Here is a 27,395-nt window from a genome sequence, read left to right on the forward strand (position 1 = left end):
ACAGTATCTACAGTATTAATTTCATCGTTTATGTAAAATAGGTAGAAGACTATAACCGTTACAAATATGAGACGTTTGCAGTGAACGTCCAAACTCGTGATCTGAAATGCAATATGGCGACACGAACATAACAAGAATACCTAAAAATTCTGTAGTAAACGGTTGACAACATATAATTGAAGCTGCCAGGAAAAAAGGAACGGCAAGGGATGAGATAAGAGATAATGGAGAACAAGAACGGAAAAAAGTTCGGCAGGGCAAGGTGACTGCATTCTTTTGCAGTGGTGAGTCGGGATCCGCGCGTGAGAAAGCACCGGCGGTACCGGATCAGTATTAACGTGTAATAAACCACTGTGTTAGTCACGCACAGGCCGACTGCAAACTACGTGGCGCATGAGCACGGGTACACGCGTTTACGGAGGTGAAAACATTAATTCGGCTTATAATTTTTATGCAAAACAGGCCTCGCGGCGGCGTTCACCTCGACTCGCGCCAGCCACGGCCCCCTCACCCCCCGTTCTCACCCATTCTCCGCGCCACGCTTTCGGCTTAATTACGGAATATATCTTGTCGTTAGAAATTGGAGGTCAAATAACGTTGCTTCTACTTCGTTATCGGGTATTTAATTCAATTTCGTCGGCGTCACAGACGAAAAAGAAAACGTGTTACATGTATGTATTGCTCAATGATTTTCTATCGTATCGAGCCGACTGTAACTCAAGTGATTGTACAACGGCTAATTATGCAGTTGGCAGAAGTGTTAATGAGGTGAGAATGAATACCTTTTCGGATAAAATCGTTTCCCGATGAGTATAACGTTTTCACAAAATGAACAGAAATGATTGTATCGATTCTTGGTTGCGAAATTTGTAACGTGTAATGAAATAATGTAGTTAATTAGTAGAATTTATTATTACAGGAAATAACGATTAATTTAGTAAATCAATTGTTTATTACTTTTCATAATTCTTACAACGTATGTCAAAGGAGTTTTTCTTTAATTATTTTAATTCTAAGATTAGTGACAATTATTTGTTTTCTTTTTAAATCCTCCTATAACGAAAATTTTAAACTGAATTTGACAAATCCAAGTGTTATTTATTTTTTTTAATCTAAATTAAATATAAATTGTTTGTTACCAGTCGTTATCATTTGAAGTATACATAGACATAAAATAAGCATCAGAATGGTGTCTTTTCCTAATAAATTATTAATGATAAAGTAGTTGTATCGAATATAGTTAAGGAATAAATCATAAGGCAAGAGGTTAAAAATTGAAGATGCATAAAACTAGCCTGGACTAATAAGTTACATCTTTCGATGTCATTCTTGCAACACGTGCATCGGCGAACTGTAACGGGATAGGAACAGTGACATCTTATTGTATCGTAGATTGTGGAGATGGAACGCGATGTACAGAACAGCGGAGTCGGTTTCCGGTGATTTATGGAAATGAGACAATAAAAGACGTTCGGCGCTCGTGTCGCTTAATTAAGCCATCGTTCACCGGGTGAACGGTTCACTAACTGGCGCCTAGCGTACGAAGAACTTGCGGCTTGATGAGGCTCAGCGTTGTAGATTAAACGGGTATTTACAGACAACTGGCCACACGCAGGCATCTCGGATTCTTATCGGTTTCTCCCTACGCACATCGAGCGACGGTATTCTTGACGGCGACGTGATTTTAATCGATCCGCGAACACTTACGTACACGGCGCGGCGTCTCGATGACTTGGCTCGTTGATCATTGATATGAATTCATAGAGCTTTCACTACACAGTTATGCATTCACTTCGTGAGAATGTACATTTTCATGTCTTTATTATTCATCTTTTAACCCCTTGCCTTATAGCAACGTGCCAGACTCGTAGCGATTTTAAAAGGAATTCGACAAGGATAAATAGTACTCGGTTCTTTTGATTCCAAATGAAATATTATTCTTCTGTTATCGATAATAATACTGTGAAACAAACAGACGTAGACTATGTATAGAATTTTTCTGTTTTTTACATAATAGAAAAATATTCTTTCCAATTTTAGTACTCACGGTGTTTTCTAAAAAACTGTTCAATTATCCTGTTGCTAACCTCAATCTTCGATCATTTGAAAGACACTGTTGTATTTTTTCATCTCATACGTGCCGTGATGGCAATTATAAGTGTACGATATTAATATGCACGTTTCTTGCCATTATTCAATCTGGTAAAACTAAGGAATTACGATTACAACTTAATCACGCATTGTATATATTAATTCATCCATACGGAACGTTTCGGCTGGTAGTATTCAGTACTAAAAGGGTTGAAAAAAAATGTGATCTTCGTGATTTCGCGTGTATAATAAACAAACCGGGACTCGTAAGTTCTCCCGATTATTATTATCAATCTACGGGGCAAGGATTTATCGAAGCGACTGGGCGCATAAAAGAGGACCGTGAAGTTACAGCACTCGGATTGCAAACTCGTTTCGGCCGTGTGTGTGCACGCGAAATGGCGTTTCACCTAAGAGAAAAATATTGGCTGATCGGCCATAAGTCACGGTGCCCGAGTTGAATTGAACCCGCGGTTTTTACGTTCGGCGCGCAATGCGAGACTTTCAAGGGGATTTATCGAGCGCGTACTTTCAAATTAGCGCACCGGGGGAATGTGTATCGGGGTTCGGGGTTCGTTGAGCATGTTAACATACCATTTATTTCAGAATTGGCAGCAGTTCACGGGTTAGAATTCATTTTCTTCGCAATATGTTTAGACAGAATGCAAATTGCTATAATTAAATAAGGATTAGAGACGGATGAATTAGTTATCCATGTAAAGTTTCAAATATTAAATGAGAACATGAAAAGTCACTTGTCCAGTAATCGTTGAATAAACATGAAAATTTTAACTTTATAAATACAACAGTTAATGTGTTTACATAACTGTTTAATTAAATTAATCGCTAAGTATTTAATTCATTAACCCTTGAATAACCGATGCGAAAAGCATATTGAACTTGTTCCAAATTTTTAAAATTTGGATAATCTATTTTCATTTTCAATGCACTTTCGTGGAAATAATACGAATTTAACATACAAACGAAAAGATTAAACAAGAATTGTAGATCTATATATCGGCTTATCTGTAAAATTCGCGAATCTAGCAAATACAATTCTACTCAACCGAATGCTTCGTTTCAGTGTTTTACATAAAGAATAATATTATCTTCATTCAAGTTGTCTTACTTTTATTTGCGAATGATAAATCAGGTCTGTTAAAAAACTTACACAGAATAACGCGCCTTTACAGTACAGTTCCCCGAAACGTAATATGCTCGTTCATTTGCCTGTTGATTTATTCATAACCCTGGAGATTCTTTTCCATTTTCATTGATTTATTATAATTTATTTTATCCACAAGGTTTATTTGCTCTGTTATTGTGAGTTTATGATAAATTACAATTACAAGCATTACAGCTTATTCTAAATCCACAGTGTAGGATCGTCCCTGGTAGCGAAACGTTCGGCAACAAATTTCCAGAACGCGCACAGCCACCGTACTGTCTCGGGCTGCGATATCTGACGCGTTTCAGAACGTCGGCCATGCCTTCGATATATGTACCCTCGCGCAGGGTGGACCGATAACATTCAAAGAGGCAGAGCTCGTATCGGGAGGACGCGGTTTATCGACATGTTTATGTCTGTCCGCGCCACACGCGTGTGCACACGCAGGGTCCGTCTCTCTGTGTTCCGGGTAACCGGCCCAAAATCACTGGATTATCTCCCGTAACGCAAGTTTATGCGTGTCCTGACATCTGTTTAGGGTGTACCGCTAAAAGAGGGTGTGTCGACGCTACGGCTCCACGGTGAGACGCGCGAACACGGAGTATAATATGTACGTGGGTTGCTGCAGAAGTTTTGGGAGACTATGAGAAGAATTACAAATAAGTTTGAACCAATGGTTTTACTGCTTTTAAAAATATTCTTCTTCAACATTAACCCCTCCTCCTATAATATCGAGTCAGATTTGTAATAATTTTCAAGCGAATTCGACAAATCTGAATGGCGTTTGTTTGGTTTGCGTGTAAATGAGATATTACTTGAGATATTACAAACGTAGACACAGAATAAACAAATTCTGTTCTTTTTATATTGAATTATTAACGATGAAGTAGTGACATCAAGCATCAAGTTGCGAAAGAAATTATAGGAGGAGGGTGTAATATATTTTCCGTTATGTTGTATCAGTACTTTCTAAATATAAAAATATGAAGCTTTACAAAAATTACAAACGAACAACTGAATGGCAGCAATAGAAATGGCAGATTCTCGTAGCTTTTGCAGTAACCTACGTATACGACAGTTATTTCTACTGAAAGTAGATAAATAAAATAGTGAAAATAAAATAGTGAAAATAGTCAAGAATGAGTAACGAAGATAAAAATAGAACTGAGTAGATAATTACGAATTTACTCTGCATTTCATCCTTCTTCCACTTACTTCAGTGTTTCATTCAAAACCTCATGAAATACTTAGGAGCAGTTTTCTTTCAATTTGTTACAATAACGACGTTGAAAATTAAAATGGAGGGAGGGTACAAGTTTGAAAATCATACTGTAAGAAATTTTCAGAACGATAAAAGGTGTAACCTGAACACGTAGGTAATCACGTGGAAGTAAGTACTAAGAGAAATAAAAGCTTGCCTTTACGATTAGACTCGTTATCGAACAGTTCGTGGAACACTCCAGACAAACGTTGTATTTTATTGAGTGAAACTTATATTGCCCGTTTCGAGAAAAGTCAAAGCTCAATATCGTGCAATGTATAAGCAACAAGAATCACTGAGGCACAATGTACTCGGTCAAGGTGTACAGCATCGCGACATAACGCGAGATGATCTGTGCTTAACGGGCCATTAACTTCGAGCAAGGTGGACAAGCCGATGGTGAGCCAACGTAATCCGATATATGGGGTAACGTGAGTCCACGATAACGGGGTAATTGAATATAAACTGTAGCCGGAGCTAGCAATAAGTCCATCGGGACTTTTAACCTTCGTGCTTCAAAGCGGTTGTGCTTGTAGCGTTCGATCGCCACGTTAGTTTAAAAACTTTGCTCCTTCGCATCTCTAATTTTAACGTAGATCTAATGCGTCTTTAAATTTAAATGATGATTAAAGAAATATTTGACAGCATTCAGTTGAAATCGAGTTAGAATCAATAACTAAACAACGCAAAGTTGCAATAAACACCTGAATATTTCTAATAATTCAGTGATTCCTGCATAAATTCATAAAGATTCGACTGTTGTCGCAAAGAGTACAATTAACACGATCAATGTTTCATATTTTACACAAACAAGAGTAAATTACATTTACGCGTGTTTTCATCTAACATTGTAGTGCACGATATAATGCAGAGGAAGTCGCCAAGACCTTTTCCCTCGACTATTATTTGTATTTTACAAAGACAAGCAACTTGCGCGCCGCTATCGATCAACAATAATCAAATGCTAACGATTCCAAGCAATTTTCCACAGTAGTTCTACTTTTCTAACTATCTTCTTAAAAATTTGAACTTTCATAAATATCCGCTATCTGCCAATAACGAATCGACTTAAATCCATCCACTTCACACTAAAACCGCAGTCAAGTTGACTCAAAATATATCCATAGAAACCCGAAAAGTGCATCTATCGAGACTTCGATCACTCATAATTTAGTTTGCGTATTATAAAAACAATTACTTTAGAAATTTCTTACGGAAGCATGTATCATTTTTTCATCTGGTAGTTCTAGCGTTAACTAGCACGCGAAATATCGAAATGGCTGCCGCCTACGGCTCGCTCGTTAATATCCTTGGCACCCTTTCCGCGCGGCGCGCCGCGTCCCGTACCAGGATCACAAATTTTCAGGTCACCGAATGGAATTCCATATGATGGATGGCCTCGATTATCATACAATGTGACACGATCGGAATAATGTAACGCTATACGGCAATATTTCCGATTTTACTGCGCCGCCGAGCGCAGCTGGAGGCGGTGGTTACGAGCGCGTGCACATAGAGCAGACATTCTCTGCCACCATTGGTCGCCATCTTTTCTTCAAACCATTCACCGGTGAGCCGCGATTGGATACACCGACGCCAGTAATTTATTGGTATCCGCGAAAAAGAGAGAAAATCGGTGTGCTCGTGCATTTTAATACAAGCGCGCGGGAAACAGAGAGGGAGAGAGGGACTATAGTTCGCCGATGCTGAAATTGTGCCGTTATATGGCAACCGACTAGATGTCGCACTACCACGATATCGTAATCAGGCTGATTTGAATATCGGTATCCGCGAGAGAGGCTCTTTCGAAATTGCGCATAAAAATCTCGTGCAATCCGCCGTTGCCAGGCGAAACGTGAGAAAATTGTGGCACGACTAATTGGATCCCTCACCGCGACACCTTGGCCATTGATGGCCGCCTGAGTTCGTTTCACCCCCATCTCCCTTTCTCCTGTACCATTGCAGCTAGCTTGATTTACTGACCGTCGCGTTTACCAGCCGCTTCAACAATTAATTCCCCTTCCCTCAAGCTTTATCGTCTACATAAAATTTCTAGTGGTTCTTGATGCGCGCGGGATTGTAGACCACTTCCCGCGTTTTTCGCCGGACGTATTTTTATTCATCTGTGATGATCTCGACGCGATAAATGCGACATGCTTCGAATTTTATCACAGGAATACTGTTCCCGTGAATCTCGTGGAAGTATTTACTAGGTCCGTTAATAAATCATTCGCTGGGTTCTTCGGATAGATCGGTGTTATCGTTATTTTCACGTTTGTTCCATTTTTACGAGTGGTGAGGGACGTTGATTGAGCAATGATGCTCTATTGCAGTTTGATCATTCGTGTGAATGCGTTTGAAAGAGTCATATATTTGTTTATTTTCTGAGAGGATAAAATAGAGAATCGTTGAATTCATTGCGAATTTTAACCTACACTTCTGATATTCTAAATGCAAAGATGAAATTTGAAGTGTGGTTGATGCAGATATTATAAATATATTTATATAATATCATTCATAAGATATTAATATATTTACTTTCAGCCAGAAATATTGAATAGTAATAGTATAGTGTTTAAAATGTTACCAACCCTGTCCAACATTATCTAAAACAGAATTATCTCCGATCTCCTAGAACCACAAATTTTGAGTTAGCTGTGCGTGTTACAGATAACGTTAGCGGACGTTACATACCGGATATCGTAGTTCAATATTTAATGTACAATACCAGCATACAATTTAACTTAGACTAACCAGCAAACAATCTTCACTTTGAAGAAGTATCATCAATTTTCCTCTATCATCGTTACTGAATTAATTATATGATATTAAAGGCCGTTGATAAGAACCCTATAATTAATAATTACGCCCATAAATCAACTATCTTTTCATGAAAGAGTATTAAAACTTTCAACTCCACTGAATAAGCAAATTGATTCTACATCGTTGCCAACACGCAATCTCGATGATAATTCAGAAATACCGTCCAAGCAAGTAACTTAAATATCAACAGGATTAGAATTAACCTTTGACCGGTATCAACGATGATAGATCATGCGATTATTCTATAAAGTATACTCAGGTATTTATAGATTCGCATTCCTGATTTCCGTGTATTTTTAAATCGTGCGGTAATCATAATCATTTCACTTGACAAGTGTACTTTTATTTAGATAATCGCCAGTGAAAAATGTCGTTTTTTATACTAGCTCCTAATCTAAAAAATTGATACCTAGTTTTTCTTAATCGTCAATGTATTGACCATCGTTATGTATGATATTCCCTCATTTTTCGACTAATTTTTTATGCCATTTCGCAAATAAAACATATCTTACGACGTAAGATAAGGAACAGTATTACTTATGGGATCACCTAATATTGTACAATTGCATTGCTTCCACACTTTTAACCCTTTACATTCGAAAGTTTTTCCGCTGCACATATCTATTATTTTCTAATGAAACCCTAATAAAATTTTCGGTGGTATTAAGTAGAAATAATATACCAATGAAGGGAGAGAACTATTTTATTTTTTCATGTCGAATTACATTATATCAAATTTGATATAGAATATATGATTTTATAATTTTTCTATATCAAACTAAATGGCGATCGTGAGTTGCTTCTCGAGTGCAAAGGGTTAAAACATTTTTTTAACATAAGACATTCACTCGTGAACGAATCCTTTGGTATCAGGATAGCTCATCCGAAGGTCCTTTGGTAGATAACGGCGCCGGAGGTGAAATCCTCCCACGACAGGCTAAATCACCGGAAGGCAGGAAGAACAAAACGGGCACGGGACACGCGATCCGATCCACCCCCTTTTATAATCCCGGCTACGATTCGTAATATATTATTTTCAAATTGTTTTAAATTATAGACTCGATCGCTACGATACATCCCGACGATAGTAGACGAAGGCGTCCATTCGGCAATATCTTGTTGCTTTTAAAAAAGAAAACAGACGTGGGCTTCTTCTGCATCGACGAACATCCTCATTTGCGATTCCAAGGAAGATGTCCTAAGATTCTAGAACCTTCAGTTACGTAGTAAACTTCTGAGCATAATATTATAGTACTGGTTTTATTATTTTTGTAATACCGAAGTTCAACAGAACTTTCTTCCCTTTATTGGCGGTCTTAACTCTCGAGCATTAATAATTGTTATATTAATACTTCGGGATGTATTAAACGCTCGACTTAAACTTTAGAGTGTTTTCACTCATATTTTTTATTAGATCAGTAGTCCACAACAATATTTTTCTAAATGCTTATAAAAACTGTTTCCTGATATATTAGATTATTCCAAAAATTCCTTTCGTTTCACCAATACACAATGGTGCACAATATTTTACGTTACAACGTGATCTTACTCAATTACGCGCGATCTATTCTCATCCATTACCGTTTTTTACTTTCCTAGAAGCATCATAACGCCACCATTTCAAAATTTATGCTAAATTAAATAGTGCATATTTTTCTTCAATTAAAAATTAAATTTCGAAAATTTTCAATCGAATCCAATGTTATTTCAAATCTAAATGTTATTTCTTTAGTTCTCATATAAATGAAATATTATTTGTCTATCATTAATCTTTAATCTTCAAATTAAACGTAGATACAGAATAAGCAACAAACTCTTTTCTTTTTCCACTAAATTATTAACGCTAAAGTAATTCCATCAAGCACAGTTGTGAAAGAAACCATAGAACAAGGGGTTAACCACACCCTCGCGTCTGGCAACGATCGCCCAACCAACGACCCCGATTTTTACGGCTAGATCCGTACTTTCTACCGAGCCACCAATTAATCCTTCTAATTTCCCTTAAACCAGTTCCCATCAGAACCAGTTCCAGTTTACATGCACGTCAGCGAGCATCGATTATCAAGATTATTAAGATCACCGCGGCGCGGAACGTTCGCGCGAATAACAGCCAGCCGATGATTGCTTTATCCCGCGTCAGCTTCCCACGATCGCGACGCGCAATTCGCCGATCGCGATCTAGCGAGCGGTCCGCGTGGGTGGATGAATAGGGAAGACAGGCCTAGAAGTGGCAGGTTGGTTGCGCGTATTGTGATCGACGCGGGATTTCCAATCGGATCGAGCTACGTCTCGATCGTGCCCGCCTCGATTCGTAGGACGATCTTTCTCCTTTTTCCGGCGGCCGATCCGCGCGTGTCTCTCGCGGGACGCGTGTCACTATCGGGACACGCGATCGTACCAGCTTGTGAATTTATTCGCGACCGATCAATTAATTAGTCGATCACTGTCATTAGACGGTAAATTATACGGCCGGTGCACCAGAGAAATTACACGACGTATTTAGCCGCGTTATCATGGCTCGCCTACGTCGAACGCTGACGCGTGCCATAACATTTCTAACCCGGTGCCTTTTCCTTTTTCGAGCCGGCGCATGATCGATGAGGACTTATCTGAATTTCGTAAAACTTTGCGGCCCCCCTCCCAATAAACGCTTCGCTGTGTTTAGATACCTTGTTACACTCGGCCCCGATAACCACGTAATTCTGGTGAAAGTCTCGAACGTTTGGTACAACGTAACGCCATCGACGAGATAAACGTTGCGGTTCTATGATTTATTGGGCTGTTAATTAATTAGCGATTTCATTTGCAGTTGCGTGTATTCTAGATTCGCTTATCAGTTTCTCGGTTCGCTTTGACGTTGGGGTAATGTAGGATGTGCAAAAAGGACGGTTGAAGTTTCGATGTCGAGACCGGAAATGAAAAGCGGTACATTACTGTGTGATCCAGGTGGGGGATGAAAAGTTTGTGAAGGAAATAAGTTTGATTTGTGATGGAAAAATTGTTGTTGAAAAGGGACAACGTATTTTTTGCGGATGACGAAGAAATTGGATTTATAGTGAAGAAGTATTGCACGCTGAACAATGCTTCGAATCGTCTATCGTAACAATCGTATATCATAAGAATCTACATAACATGAAATTTGCAATGATTAGTCCAGTGTCTAGATGTGTTATCCAAACATAAAAATGTTGAAAATAATTTGCTATAATATTGAGATCGTCTTTCGAAAATTTTCATGAAATCATTGTTTCCTCGAATTATCGTCGTTTCAGTTTGACTCGAAGACACTTCTAAACTATAAAACAAGAGACAGATCACAGGAAAATGCACAAAAACAGTACGAAACGAGTTCTAACGTTCATCCGAAACAAAAAGGGACATAAGCAATCGAGATCAATAATTGTCCTATAAGGAGCAACATTGTAGCAAGAGTTAATGTCTCCAATCATCAACGGCCTAGACTGGCCTAGAGGAATCATGGTTCCCTTTGTCCCGCGTTGGACGACATCACGACTTTCAAACGAAGACGAAATAATCGCAGATTCCGATAATGATACATGCCAGCTGATCGAAAAATCAGATACAGCCAATTGAAAAATGAGATACAGCCGATCGATGTAATTTATTGCGCGGTAGGGGCGGATTCGAACGTTCCCTTCCTCCCTCCTTTCCTCCCCCTTATTTCACCGAACATAAACCTAGAAAGTTATCAGACTGTCATCAGGCCCTGAGGATGCGCGTATAACGGTAGCAGATATAGAGAGCACCGGACAGGCTGTTCGCGTTAAGAGAATTAGTTATTGGATCTATTGGCGCCGAGAGAACGATTAGCATGCTAATGTAGCCACGGTTTTCCTCGTGTCCGTTCGTGCAGCAGCACTAGACCGCGCGCTCGCGCCGCTAATCTGCCATTATTAAATTATTCGCGGTCAAGAGGGAGCATCAGTTACCAACGATCATCGTTTATCAAAATCACGGGACACCGTTGCGTCGGTGAACGGTATTAAGCCTCGTACTCACCGAAGCTCGTTTACGCAGCCTTCCACTTTAGATAACCAGATGCTTATACGGTTTTAGCATGCGTCGACGTATTATGGGAAATAAAACGGTACCAACGATCTTCTGTAATTTATCAAGCTGCAATTACGCTTTCACTCGAACGAGACTTTGAGTGAACGAGATAGATTTCGAACGACGCAAGACAATTTTGATTTTTATGTTTCTTATAATATCAAAGAAACTGAGTTTTTGTTTTATTACATATTAAGAGAGATTGTTTTATTCTTTATTAACACTGAAACTACCAGACGGGTCAAAATGATGCATTCCTAATTTTTTCGTTTTTGCAATTATTAAAAAGATAACAGATGTTTCTCTGAGAAATTATTCAAGAAATTGATGTAGCAATGTACAAACTGAAATGAAAATCAATTAAATTGTGAATAGATGCACTTTTGGAGTTTCTATAGAGGAATTTCAAGAAGTCAATTTGTCTGCTCAATGGTTTTAGTGTTAAAAAAGATCTGAGTTTCATTCTTTATCAAGGCCACTGGGTATTTGTTTTATTAGTATGTTTGTGTTTGTATTATTTTCTAAGTAAGCTAACAAAATGAAAAATACGAGATACAGTGTCGATAATATTAGAATCATTTATATGGCTTTGTTTATTCTAAAGTAATAAATAAGTTATAAGAACGAGTGTTAACACTAACCGTTTCGCGAACCAGTCAAATGACGGATTTGGAAATTTCATTTGAAATTCTGCATTTCCCTTCGTTCATTAACTTTATATAAATCCTTATATTGCACGGTTAATCAGTTTTTCAATTTTTGTCTTTCCTTTTGTCTCTATTTCCGCCAAGAAAAATTCATTGCGGTATTTGTTTATCTTTATTATGTAGCTAGTCATTTAACTGGTTACGATAGGAATAGGTATAAACAAAGTGCCGATACAGTTAGTGTTAATAGACGATTCCCAAGTATAGTAATTTGGCGATTATGCCTTGGGCGTTAGAGGGAATCGAGCTTTAATCGGCGCGAAATATTCGTATGTCCTCACGTAATACCGGTCAGATGAAGCTGGTATGCGATATGGGTCGTTAACAGGGATAACGCGCACCAAGAGCGAAGCTGTGAAAACTGTTGATTTCGTTCAGTTTCCGGGCTGAAATTGATCCGGGGAAACTGTACGACGATGGCGTAGCGGTACACTCTCAACGAGATGCGAAAGAGGAAGCTTTAATAAAATTTATTTGTTTCTTATCGCCGTCCATGCTAGAAGATTATTTTAAATGCTACGAACGCTTAAGCATTATTATTAATTTACGGTAAAACGGGAAACAAAAATGAACTGAAATTTATTTTAATTAGTCTTTCAACTAATTTGTGTCGTTCAAAAGTATCCGAATAAAAATATTAAAAAAAAAAATGAAGAAACGAGTTTATAAATTATAATATATAGAATAATATAGTGTTATCATAATGCTAATATGTGCTATTGATAACGGCTAATTGTAACTAAATTCACTGCGTAAATGAGGTAGGAATATAATTGGATTAAAACGGTGGCAAAGTACCTCGCTATAAATCTCAGTACTTCGTATGAAAAGTTACGATATCATATATCATCGGACAAAAGAAGATTGTACGATAAATCAGCATCATCAAGGATTAAATTAGGTTTCCTTAAAAATTGGTAATCGATTGGCGTTCACCGTGAAAAGTCTTCCTGATTCGATAGTATCGCGTGTCCCCAGTCACTTAATTCGCCGATCCTCTATTTTCTCGGATGAACAGTGATTTATAGCGGAAGCTTAAGATGGAATCTGACCATTGTTCATCGTGGAAACTTAATAATAATCCTCTTTGGTACATGCTCGTCACTTGGGGAGCTTAATCGTCGAAATCCCTTGCTAGACCAGTTTTCGGGGCATTCAATTAATGCTGGACGCTGCACCAAGCAGAGTCGAGTCGAGTCAAGTTGGCGCAAATTCGCAGCATTGTACCGTTGCTCTCGTAAACACGTAATATTATGATCTACGTCGCCACTCGCAAATCGCCTTGGAACTCTCGCGGTGAAAGGCTGGATTTATTAATTTGCGCCGGTAATTGATCTTCGCCAGAAAAATCATCGATATTCGCGCAATACCGACGAATAACTACGTCGTTAATGGCTCAGAATCACGTTATTTAATACATTGGCTACCAAACCCCTTTTCCGTGTTCTTCCCGTGGGTACCATCTGTGTATTTTTCCAATAATCAACGGTTTCTTCTCTTTCTGATTAGTTTATGATTATAAGGCATACATTATCAGATTAGATAGTTTTTACTGAGGGCATCACCGGTGAGATCCATGGTAAAAAATGAATGTTTATTCAGTCTGTACGATGAAACTTACCGCTGAGTTTACAGCAGCCAATGCGTTAAAGTGATTACGTTGTACACATACTCGCGAGAAAAAGAAATTAGAATTAAATTTCTTTTGACCTTTAAAATTGGCTGTCATGATGTTTGCACTTTTCTATTTGTTACAGAACAAAGTTCCCTTTTGTTTTCTGACAATCGAATCAACATCTATAGGAGACATCACAAAGTTTTACTTCGAATAATGTATTGTATAAAAACAGTTGATTTAGGGGTAGTTCCCGATAATAAATTACACCTGTATAGTTGTTAGATTTAAAGGGCACTTCTTCGATTGTTGAAATGTTTAATCTCAAATAAAATGAACCCTTTCCAGTCAAAAATATTTTTTACTGTAAATATTCAATATTTTTTCATGAGATATGAATGATATAAGTGGCGACTGACTTTTAACGAATTAATGGGATAATATATTATAACACCCATATTATTTTTCACAGAAAATAATGCATTTTTACCCCAAACAATTGTGTTTGGCGATGTAAAGTCACACATTTAACAAACCTGAAGCTATTCTATATAAAAGGGTAGAACATTAACAACAATGGCGTTTCGCAGACAAAATAACGTAAGTATGATACTAAATCGCCATAAATCACATGCATATTCGATAATTTATACAGTCGTTAGTATCAGATTATTACCTACTCCCACAACTAATAAAAAAGAATTACAAAAACCTCCCAGCGACGGTCACAGAATGACGCGTGGGTAGGAAATTTTTCGTTATTAGGAGGCTAATCGTGGGTCAGCCGGACCGTGGGGATGGGCCGTGACCGAAAATTATAATCAAATACGTCGAGAAACGCCCAACTGATCCACGAAAGGGGGGGATAATATGAAAATCGACGAAAAAAAGGTGGAGCATTGGATCTTTTATCTATTCCGAAGAGAAAAAAGGTTGGTGCCCAATGGCTGTCGCCATTGCGATTCTCTGTAGACTGAGAGATACACGTTTCTTCACCGTATAGCAATTACACCTACTCCCTGGCCAGCGATTTACAAACTAGGTATTTGTCATGATTATCGTTTCCGTCGGTATGCAGATTATAAAACGCTCATTGTTGCAACAAGATGCATAAGAACGCCGTTTCAATATGCACTGAAGAAACTGATGTGCCGTTAGTCGATTCATAAACTGCTAACCGTTGAAACGTTCGCCATTTTGTCAACTTACGTCTAAGACGTTCTGCAACTATGTAGGTTGCTCGAATATCGGAATAATGTATTGGAAAATGTACTTAAGACTTTCAACAAACTCATTTAACATAGAGATCATTTTGAAATTAAGGAATTTAAAGTGTCTTGTTATGGAATGATAAAAAACTTCAAGTGTGTTTCTTTTTATATTTCGATTGGAATTTCATAATCGAAAAATAAATTTTATTACAGAAGCAAAAGTAAATTATTTTTACACCGTGTGCTTCTACGTTGGATTCAAGCATGCGTATTGTTTATAATATTTAAGTGTAACTTGCTGTAATAGAAACAGTTTATTAACAATAATATTTTTAATAAATTAATCTAAAAAACCTAGCAATGGTGTTTCAAGATCGTTACATTCAAATAATGATTTGGTATTTACGAATAGAAGCACAAAGTGACACAAAAATAGAATACTTTATTATAAGTTAATTAATAATTACGGATTATGTATAAATCATACTCGTTGAATTCAGTTCATGTGTGTGATCGGAAACAAATTAATTTGAAGTAGATTTTAATGAAATTAATAGTAAATTCCTCTAGCAAATTAGTAATGATAAACTAAAACCTAACAAACGCAGTCAGGAAACAGATCATAAAACCATTAACCGCTTGCAATACTATTTTATTCGCGCTACACTATCTTTCTTTTATTTCTAATTACTTGAGAGAATGCGCTGGAGTTTTCTGTTTATTGTAAGTACACACTTTGAAGGTGAAACATTTATTAGAAAAAAAAAACAATCTTTTTACTTATACACGATGAATAATGCTGATTTTTATTAAACAGAACTAAAGATCTTCATCTAAAATTTACTTAACCTTCTATATTACAGACCAATATATTAGTATCTTGTTCATTTATTTAATTTTTATCATAAGGTGGCGAATGAAATTAAGTAATTAATCAACATAAACTTTCATAGACTTTATGAAAAACTTTCGTTGTGACTCCAAAATTATTAAAACCATTGAACACATTGTCAATTTGTATTTAAATCTCATTAATTAATAATATTTATTAATTACATACTACATCAAGTTTTATATAGCCCCGAAAGATAACTCGAGCTATAAACGGTTAGACAATCAACCCTTTGGACTCGACAGTACTTCCCATAACAACTATCCATTATTTTATATGTATAAATATATATATATATATATATATATATATATATATATATATATATATATATAACACACTTTGCAACAGACACAAAGAGGAATCTCGTAGAAAGTTTAGCGACAAAACCACTTTATTCGAACGTTTCGCGCGTTGAACGAAATCACGCGAAATTCGACATCAAATTAAAAATTTCGTAACTCCGCTTAATTAGACAATTACCTAACACTAAAACTACCAAACGGTTTAAAATAACCCATTCCTGATTTTTTCTTTCCGCGATTTTTAAACATATAACAGATGTTTCTCTAAGAAATTTTTAAAGAAATGGATTTAGCAATACGCAAACTAAATTGTAAATCAATTGGAGTGTCAATAGATGCGCTCTCGGAGTTTCTATAGAGGAATTTCAAACAGTCAATTGAATTGTTGGGTAGTTTTAGTGTTAAATTGAATTTGTGTCGAATCAAATATCGCCCGACGCTCGTTTCTCGAGCACAAAGGGTTAAAAAGAAGTACGAAATTGGCGAACTTACCGCGACGAGGATACTGAGAGCTTCAATTCGCATAGTAGCTGGCCAGGCCAGCGGGGAGGCCGTAGGTTGCAAGCTGTTGGGCCGATCTCGCGTGTCGATCCCTGATTATTGGCCGACGATCAATCCGTGGTCGTTTTCACTGGTTCCGAAGCGTGTCCGGCAGGCGATCCGATTCTCCCGGTTCTACGTCGATTTCTCGCGATCCGAAGTACGGGTCCGGTGACATGGCTCCTACGCCGATCTGTCGACAATACGAGTCCCTTATATCGCAACACTCGACCCCGACATATAATTCAACACTTAACTTAAGTCTTACCGAACAGCCCACTATTGTCTCGATCGAATCACTTTTCTTTTTGAACGAACGGAACACGAGTCGGGTGTCGATATTTAATTATCACAGTCGGATATCTTCGATTATACAGTTTTCAGCGAACAGGACTCGAAGATCACCGATTTTCCGGTGTAAATTGTCTAATCAGATTTTACGTTCGACGCGAATCAGAAAGAGGGGAATTCACTGAAAGTTGGATTAGTAAATTTTATTCTTGTTGTTGTTATTATTATTATTATTATTATTATTATTATTATTATTATTATTATTATTATTATTATATTAGTGAGTAGGAAATGTGAGCGTAGGAAGTTAAGTGTGGAATAGGTGTGAAAAATAAATTGTAAGCCAAAGTTCCATTTCTAGGATATATATGTATTTCTTTATTTCATTCTCGTCATCCTAGAAATGTACTTCGTCTTACAATTTGTTTCACACATCTATTCCACACTTCACTCCCTGCGTTTACACCTCCTACCTACTAATAACTAATCAGCGTATCCTAACTAACCTAGTATAGCTGCCTCCCTAATGCTGTATGAAACTTATTGTCCCATATAGAAATAGTATAGGTTCCCATTCGATCGGCAAAAACGGTGTGTCACGAATGGAGAGTCGAGACGATCGACGCAACACCTTGCGCTAGACTGGATCGATCTTGAAGATTCGCCGATAAAAGTAACGAGGACAGAGTTAAACGCCGGCGTTTGAGCCGGGAAAATATGACTACCACGGTTTCGTCACAGGAATAACCATGATAACGTCGCGAGCTGATAGCTTATCTTGACGTGGACTACGATAGACACCAATTACGTCCGCCGCTGGCTGACACTGACCTATCGAAGCGGAGAGTCTACCTTCGAACGCGGCGCAGGATCTTCGATAAAACGGTACCTTCGGACTCCGCCGCTGATTTAGCAGAAATTAAAAATAGCTTTTTGAAACACGCATTGTAAGCGATGACAATTCATATTTTTCAATTGTATATCATCTTCTTTGATTGATCAATTCAATTTGGCTTCTGGATTTTCTTTCACACGATTCAAACCATTGCACATGCGAAACGAAGAAATGAAAAATACTGATTAGATTGATAATCGTCAATTATTTCCTAATCCTTTAGAGCCAGCAGTTAAAACAATTCGTATCTCAGGAATAATGCTCTGTTCAGATAATTAGTCTCCGATTCAGTTTTCTAACACTGAACCGATAATCAATATTATTATCTATATATAAAACAGTTACTAATTCCCATTCATATATCACGCGTGTTTGCGTTCAGTTAAAATACTTTCCAACGTCACCATAACCTTTCTCACATCGGTCTAATTAGAATATCATTCAATTCGATCATGAAAGAAGAGACATTTACATGGCAGATTAAACATAGATCAAACAATGCAATTATAAGTGTAATCTCGTTCCCGATCTGCCGAACGATTGACAAGCAATTAATCCCAACGGACTGGCGTGTAATGAGCCCGTTTCCCGGTACCGAGACACGAAAACCAGACAGAAAGGAATGCAAGGACGTTCTTGTCTCGTCTCGATATAGATCATAAAATAACTGGCCGGCTATCAGTGGCGCGGGATCGCGAAAGTATCCGCATGCGTTCACGGTTTCTTCTGTTCGATTGCAATTGACAGGCAATGGCGGTGTGTCGGAACCGCCGCTCCCAGTATCATTCGTTATATGCATTAATGACACTCGGGAAATCATCGATTGGTCCGTCTCGTAGCTGCGACGCCTCTCACACCGTATAAAACACGCCTTCTCACGTAATGTAATGGACGAGGAGTTACATTTCTAATGGGAAATGAAACGTCACGTGTAAAACGATGCAGAATGGCACTCTCTACAGTTTCGCGTAGTCGTGTGACGTTACAGATCCCTGGGTTCTATTTATAACAGTTAGTTAACCCTTACGAATTATTTTTTAACTACGATCGATGCAACTATCTTATCGTTACTAATATAAAAGGAAAAGAAAAAATGTTGATGCTTATTCTACATCTACGTTTACTCCAAAGGTTAACGACTGATAATAGAAAAATAATATTTAATTTATATTTAGAAGGAATAAATAACACTCACATTTCCCACGGTCAATTTAAAATTTTCATCACGAGTCTGGTGCGATATTGTAGGTGAAGGGGTTAAATAGATAATTTTCATAATAAGATGATGTATCTGTCTATTATTTGAGAGTGTCAGTAGAGACACGTGCTCCCAAAAATGGTCATATTTTACGAATTTATGTTATGAGAAAACTGAATAAGAGAAACAGGTTACAGAAGCTAAGATTATACATTACCCCGGTTTTATGCCGATAAGATATATGCGATGAATCGAAAGTGGTCGTTATTTAAAATTGATTGATTAATTGCAGTAAACGATATGTGCGGAATATGGTTTCCGTTGCTTGTAGGTATATACTCATTTACTGTTATTTCTTATTTTTGTCTTTTTACAAACGAGTCGATCGCAATTTGCGAGTGGATTGCACGAACCAGGACTGCCAGTGAAAGAGTTCTACGATCTTTGAATCTCATCCTGAGTTACGAAGCGATTCGGTTAGAATGCGGTCTAATTTGCATCTTAATCGCGTGGTATGTTTCTTTACGATTGAAGAGATTGTTCCGTACTGATCCCTATCCATTCCGTTGTAGTCACTTTTAAGGAGGGAGATCAATGAACTTTCTCACCATTGATGATTTCATTTCTTTATTGCAAAACCAATTTATAGTGGATTGTTGAAATAATGTGAAATTATAGCAGGAACGCGTCCCCTGTCAATCTAAATCATCAATCTACTGAATCTAACATAATTACATCGGTTCACTTGTATAAAATTAATCATCAATATCGTATTCAAAATTAAATTACATGTACTGATATGTTAGTATACTTTACTTCACTGTAATGGAGAATTCTCAAGATTCGTTGCGGTGCAACTGTAATTCAGTTTCAGATTCTCAAACTAAAAATTAAGAAAATAAAGGAAATTTTTTTTTCTTTTCCAATCTGTCGTCTAGTCCAATGCTGCTTCACAATTACCAAAAAGATTTTAAACAAAACTTAGGAATGTCATATGTCACCAATCACGTCACTTGTATCTTAAATAATCGACCGCGAATCGTTAAACCGATACAAAAAAATATCTCTCGGTTCTATCGCTCGTAATCAGAAGGTATCGAAAACTAAGAACATTGCGACAACGATCAAGTAATTTCAAGAATGATCACTCCAAGGACATAGTATCGAGAGCGTTCTTCCTGTCGGTCCGTTTGTCCTCGATTTCACTGTGAATAATTCGAATCCTCATTCGATATAGGTACAATACGTTAACGTGTTGACCATCGAATCAGCATTCATCGAAATTTCACATAATTAAAACAATGTTTCTAACTAAAAAGAAACTGAAAAGTCGAGACTTCCCATGACGATTACTCTTTTAACCTTCTTAACCCTAGGAAACTCATGAACAACTCGGACCAATAAACACGGGGATACTCGTGATCGGACAGCAACGTGATATTGTACATTGTCCACGAGAAGAACTACTGGACGACACATGGACAAGACGGGTCTCTCGCTATGTGTTCGTTTACAGTTCTGATTGGTTATGTATAGCCATATCAACGAATTAGCAAATTAGTATCGAAAATGAAATGAGAAGAGATGAAAGCCAACCAATTAGACGCGCATTCCTTTCGAGGCTCTTTTCGTGAACAACATGGAATATCTGTCTTGTATTTCCCATCAGACTTCTCGATCGATTCGAATAGAAGCCGGAGAGTAGGCGGGCTACCGCGGATCGATAAAAGGCAGCGGCCCGCGTAATCGTAAGCGGATTAGGCATATAATTTCGGATTATCGCGACGACTTGAGAGCGTATCGTCGCCGTTCGCGGTGAGTCACGGATCGTCGCCGGTAGGAATTTGTCGATAACGAACCCCAGGGCAGACGTGTTCGGCGACAGAGGTTGCCAGAATCCCCTTATCGCGGTTTTTCCTGACCAAATCATCGACTTGTACTTTAACGCTAAAACCACCGAGCAGTTATCTCCTTAAGTTGAAATGACGAGTCTCGCCCGCACGTGCTGTCCGCGTGAAAATCATTTTTCTTATTTTCATGAGTAAGTGTAATTGAACATGTAATACTACAATTTCCTTTACAATCACTGTATCTATAAAATTGCAACAAACCTAACTATCGTACGCAGGAACATTTGTGTCGAAACAAATCGTAAGGCAAATGGTCAAATTGACTTTTTGAAATGTCTCTATAGAAACTCTAAGAGTGTGTCTATTCAGACTTTAATTGATTCACAGTTCAGATTGCGTATTGTTAAATCAATTTCTTGAATAAATTCTCAGACAGACATCTGTTGTATTTTCAATAATTGCAAAAAGAAGAGATCAGGAATGGGTCGTTTTGATCTGTCTAATAGGTTTAGTGTTAATGGAAGGTAAAAAGAGTAGGAGGGAAGAGGGAAAGACACGATTGGCCCTGTCTCGTTTCATCTCGACGTTACGCAGCGGTATGCATTATCGTCGCTTATCGGCGATACGCATTGCCGTGGAATGTCGTTCGCGCGTTCCGTCGCGATATGCTGCGCTATGGACACCTTGCCTTACGCCGCCACGAAAACTGGGAACACGTGTTCCCCGTTCGGCCACGATGCACGGCTGTTTAGGTGTTCGGATTAACGTAATCTATGACAGGGTACCGCATACCTAGCCACCGGTCGCGTTCAGGTGTGCAGGATGGTTTAGAATACGCGCACGTGCCGTCATTCCTCCGGGATACATTTATTTATTTTTATTCGTTTATTTGAAATTGACGGGCGGTGGCCCTTCATTACGATGTACGGTCTTGTACACGAAATTATTAGGTCGTATAATATGAAATAGATTTTTCTTAGTGATGAATGAGCCGCTGATTGGCTAAATCGATTAACACCAGTTTTCGGATTTTTTAGATTTGATCATTAAAGTGTTTCATTGGTTCTTAACGCTTTTATATTTAAAATAAATTTATGACTGGATTTTATAGCTCGAAATAAAAAAAGGTTTTTTAGCTATTTAAAAATTGAAGATTGGGAGATTAAGGAATTGTTGTACGATTAATGTATGAAATAGTGTAAACATATCTGGCAAGTAACGCAGCGTCAAACGGAATATCGACGTGGGAATGAGATATTTTAAAGTAAAGAAGAATCAGAATATAATAACAGTTACATTTGTTAATCGCTGTTCGAAATTTTCGTCACGAGTCTAACATGATATTAGAAGCAAGAGTTCACACGTGTAATCGAATACTGCGATGTGTATAGGAGTTATTTAAATATTAAAGATAATAGTCATCTGTTACTTATAATTCGGATTTTTTAGTATTGATACAAAATGACGAAGAGAAAAGTCTCTTGATCTTCCTGTGCGCTAATGAAATTACGAGTCTGGCTAGAATACGGAGTTTGACTTCCTGCGGGGACTTGGTATGTGTCATCGACTACTACGAATAACTGGAACAGTTACTGCGACTTATCGATTCCACTTCCTTTTAGGTACTGATACAAAATGTAGAAGGGGAAGCTACCTGAACTTCCGGTGTAGTAATGGAAGGATCGAATAGGAAGTAATATGTAAACTATGATTAGCTATTGGGAATTTAACGTGTCACCGAGTACCGCGAATAAAGGGAATGATTCGATTTCCGGTTTTCTTTGTACACTGATATAATGTAATTCTCGTGATACACGAAATTCTCGTTTGATTGTATATAACACAAACATGAAATGATAAAAATTTGTATAGTTTGTATTAAATATAATAATTAGACGAAATTGTATACATTTACGAGAAATTTGCGAGTGTACAAGTGCATAGAATGTACATGACTCGAGAAAATATGCAAAATCTATGAAGCATATTGCATTTTTTAATAGTTGCAAGGAAAAACCAGTTTCTATTGTAATTCTGTTTTTCTGGTGATATTTTTAGAAATTGAAATTTGCATTAATATCCACTGTCTAATAATAATATTCTTCCTTATATTATACAATAGATTTTCACAATACCTTGAGAAAGAAATAATCGGTATTTTCTCAATATTTATTATTTTTATCTGATCTTCGAATTATTCAAAATATATATTTTCTTCAGTGATGGATTTCTAAATTATAATTCCATGTTGCTACAGAGCTTGCACAAGCTGACCGTTCATTTCTGCAGGAAATTGGAGCACGAACATAATTCATTGACGAGTATAAAAGAGGAATTTCTGGTCGTAAAGCATTTCGTCATAGCCACGGAGACAGGAAGCGAAGCTTTCTGTGCAAAGTGAAAGTAATCGAGAAACCATATCACGGTTCGCAGAAAAAACATCCACCTACGACAGAAAATCTGGAAACTTTCTCTCCTCCGCAACGAACCACCCTTTGTGGAACACGTGGAATATTGTCCACAAGAATAATGTCCTATATATTGCCGCGCGCATAAATCTGTCAATACCCATAAACAATACAGCATAAACTGTTGGTAAAAATAGTCCACGTGTAAATAATAAATCGACGATATAAAACTTCTATTCTTAACGCGGCCATGTTCGTTTTCCAAATTTGTCATGCAAGAGTTACATAACGTATACTGTTTATTTACAGATATTCTCACTCGGATTATGCTCTTTGTTCATAACAATTCCGAATAAACGCAAAAATAACACAAAACAAATCACATTAGTAGAACAATAAGTAGAAACGGCATGTAACGAACAGACGTACGTAACCCTTTGTCCTATGATTTCTTTCACAATCGTGCTTGATAAAACTACTGTATCGTTAACAATTTAACAGAAAAAGAGTAGAATTCACGTTCACTTTAAAGCTGAAAGAACAGAGAAATGATACTTAATTCGCATTCAGAATAAAGGAATAACATTTAAATTTGTCGAACTCAGTTGAAAATTCTTATTACGAATCTGACACGATACTATAGAAGTAGTCGAATCGTTCCCGGTAGCTTGAATATTCAATAAAATCGTTCCTCTCGAAAATGGCGCCACATTTCTTCAACCGACTTTTATTAATTTACAAAATTTACATAATATTACACGCGAAATTATACGGGACACAACGCAATGGGAACTTTTGAAAATATTAATAAAACATTCGTTTTATTGATTTTGTTTTTCCGTACGACAGACCCATCGATCATTGCCGACACGTATTTCCCTTCCGTTTCGTTGCTACTGTCTGCAAAACCGTCCACGAATTTGCATAAAACATCCACGGTCCGTGTCGATTGTAGTTTACGATGTTGCAAGGAATACGTCGGTCCTCGTAAAATTCTGGAAAATTACAAAACGCACACGGCGGCCGTGCTTTAATTGAAATGTTATTTATGAAATAATGAACAACTGACAGCCGTAATATCGTAGACCACGTACGCGAGTTAAATGCAAATGGCTCGCCATTATCGTACATTATCCACGGGCTCGCGGTGAAATATCGATCGGCTGACTATTGCGGATCGATCGATCGGCCGACCGGATAGAAAGGCTCAAACGCTGGAAAACACTGCGATATTGCCCGTCGAACGGTCCCAGCTCACACAAGAAACCCGGATCGTTTTATGAGTTTTGTCGATATCATGAGAAAATTGCCGCCGGTAATGATAGTAATCTTATCGCGCGTTTCTCCATTTTTTCTCTGTTTTTAAATGGCACCCTTCGATCTCTAATGTTATATAATTATTACGGTTTAGTCGTGGAATAATGATCGTCATTACCGTCATTACGCATTGAAACGAATCGAAGTATACAGACGCGGTCGCGGATCATTGCTCGATGTAGGTAATCCATACCGATCGGCGGCATTCAATGAGAAGCCATTGGAATTTTTTCACTTGAGCGAGCTGTTCGATCGGTGGATGGTATTTAATTAGAACGTGATTAGCGGAACGTCACGCAGATTCGATACGACACGTGTATTAACACTTCACAACATTTTTTCAAGCTAACTCGAAGAGAAATCAGACGTATATTGAGGAACGAAGCTATTTTACTCCAATATTCCATATATTGATGTCATACAAAGTTTAATGTTAAATATCAAATTTAATAGTTTTACCGTATGAAATCGAGTGATGAGTGAGATTCACCTTTCGATTGCAAAGGATTAACACTGAACGTGCCGCGAATGGTAAAATGACATTTCAAATTTTATTGAGAATTTTGCGTTCTTCTTCGTTTATTTCATTTTATATCGATTTGTATAATGTCCGATTACTCGGTTCTTTAATTTTTGTCTTTTCTTCTCTTTCTGTTTATAATAAGAAAATTTTATTGTCCAACTTGTTCACCTTTATTTTGTAATAAATATATACAAAGTATCGGTATGTTCAGTGTTAATGGCGAAACATTCGGTGTAACATTTGCGTAAGTGGCACTTTAGCGTGCAATAAATGTCTTTATGATTGGCTATTAATAAGGAGATTATCTTAACGATGACTGGAATCAGAATTTTATTAATGATTCTCATGGAAATGAAGAAAAGGAATTGCACGTGCAGGATTCATTACTAATTCGCGAATAATCATCGGAAGATTATCTAATACATCTACCTTCGGCCAAGGGATGAGTCAGTGCATTACTCGATGAGTCGTAATTTCAATAAACAGTGATACACTGATATCCTGCAAAAATAGAATCTAACATACCTTCGTATCACTTATCGACGTTCAATTAGCCTCCGATAAAATCGACGTGGATTGTGCATTATTCTTAAGAATTATAGCGCCGGCGGTTAATAGTTACATTTTATAGATTTTTGTAGGATGAAGCAATATTTTACTTAGTTGCACGTTACTGAATAGTTTTGTTAGTTCGGAATTTATGAATGTAAAACTTGAAATACACCTATCCCCTGATTTACCCGTGATAAACTCGTGCAAATCGGAAACAATCCAAAATGTGCATAATTTAGTCAGCTGCATATGTAATTAAATTCATTTACTTTAACGTAAAAGACCATGAAAAACATAAAAATATCAAGTCATTCATGAAATGACAAATATATAAAGCTATAAGTACACAATACCTTTTACAGAAACAGGAAATATAAAATCCATAAAAAATGGAACCAAAAGTTGAACCAAGAAACCAAGCCTACACAATTTTAAGCAAATTTTCTAGGATTATCGATGAAGAGACGTTTGAACTTGCCTGTTTCGAGTAACTATTAGATACAGCTTTTTAAAAAGCTTTCATTTCGATGAATTCTCGTTGCATCAGATGCATTTATCGATATCGACATATACGCATCGGTTTTTAAAAGCAGGTTTCATCTGGCCCGTATACGCAGCGCAGAATAGCTAATGCAAGATCTGGTTTCAAATTCCGATAAGAACTCGATAAAAGCATGCGACATGCGTGCTCATTACAATATTGCACTGCATTTATACAGGTTAATGCATAAAGAATGCACTTCGAGATTAGCATGCTTCTTTCTATTTAAAAACTGTTATATCAAAACATACAAGACATTCCGTTTACAAATTTATCATTTTGCTTTCAACTAAATGCTTACAATTATGAATTAACCTGTATACAGTCACAAACATCAATGTATATTTCCTCTATTACTAATCAAGTAGCAACAGTAATAAAGTCTTTATCATAGCATTACTAGCTCCAGGTAACAAGTGTGTTATAATAATGCGGAAGTACAGGCACTCAAAACGATATGAAGAAATGATTTATTACGCGGGGCTCGTCGAAGAATGTTTTTATAGCTCGTAATTTGTTAATAAGCCTACTCGTATAATAACACAAGGACAGGCATTAATTAAGAGAGGCAAGTATAAATCCAATTAGCTTTCCCGTTCATCGTTAGTCCGTAGATTCACTTTGTCGACGCTAATCCGCGCCTCGCAGCGGGCACTCGGTTTCCAGAAATCTAAGTTTCCCAACGCGGCGGCAGGATGGCGAAACTCGCGCACGGTCGTTTAACCCGGACCTTCTTTACACGGTGTGCGTAAAATATATAAACAACCTAGACAAGGTGCACCCCATCGCGCGGGATCGCCAGAAGAGTCTAACTGTTGTGTCACGATGTTTTTACGGTTCCCCTTGACGTCGCAATTACTTCTGGTTAGACGCCGCGCGTCTTAATGACCGTGCAACCGTTCATTTGCATCGGTGCGCTCGCGGCCACGGTAACGGCAAAGCGTTGTAAAACAAACAACGTTGAACTATTACAGCGAATGGCTCGTGTCGAACGATTCTCGGACGGTTCGTGCACAGTCGCGCGTAGCGTATCGCGCGTAACGCACGACGCAACGCGGCGACGACGCGACGGGAAATTGGATCCGGGGACAGAGACGCTAACTCGCTTCACGCCTACCGCGTTCCAGGATATTTAG

General features: G+C 37.6%; 1 protein-coding gene across 5 annotated transcripts in view; it reads right to left on the reverse strand.

Moving 5' to 3' along the window:
- LOC116429661 (uncharacterized) overlaps nucleotides 1–27,395 on the reverse strand; it is a 155,860-nt gene that overhangs the window by 5,459 nt on the left and 123,006 nt on the right. For 3 of the 5 annotated variants that reach the window (XM_076371227.1, XM_031982836.2, XM_031982837.2), the window contains one exon: nucleotides 16,637–16,877. The exons of the other annotated variants lie outside the window; for them this stretch is intronic. In XM_076371227.1, the coding sequence (XP_076227342.1) occupies nucleotides 16,637–16,669 (33 nt within the window). In that variant the 5' untranslated portion in view covers nucleotides 16,670–16,877. The remainder of the gene's footprint in view (nucleotides 1–16,636; nucleotides 16,878–27,395) is intronic. 5 annotated transcript variants of the gene reach the window in all.

This window comes from Nomia melanderi, chromosome 10, assembly GCF_051020985.1.
Source record: "Nomia melanderi isolate GNS246 chromosome 10, iyNomMela1, whole genome shotgun sequence".
Lineage (NCBI taxonomy): Eukaryota > Metazoa > Arthropoda > Insecta > Hymenoptera > Halictidae > Nomia > Nomia melanderi.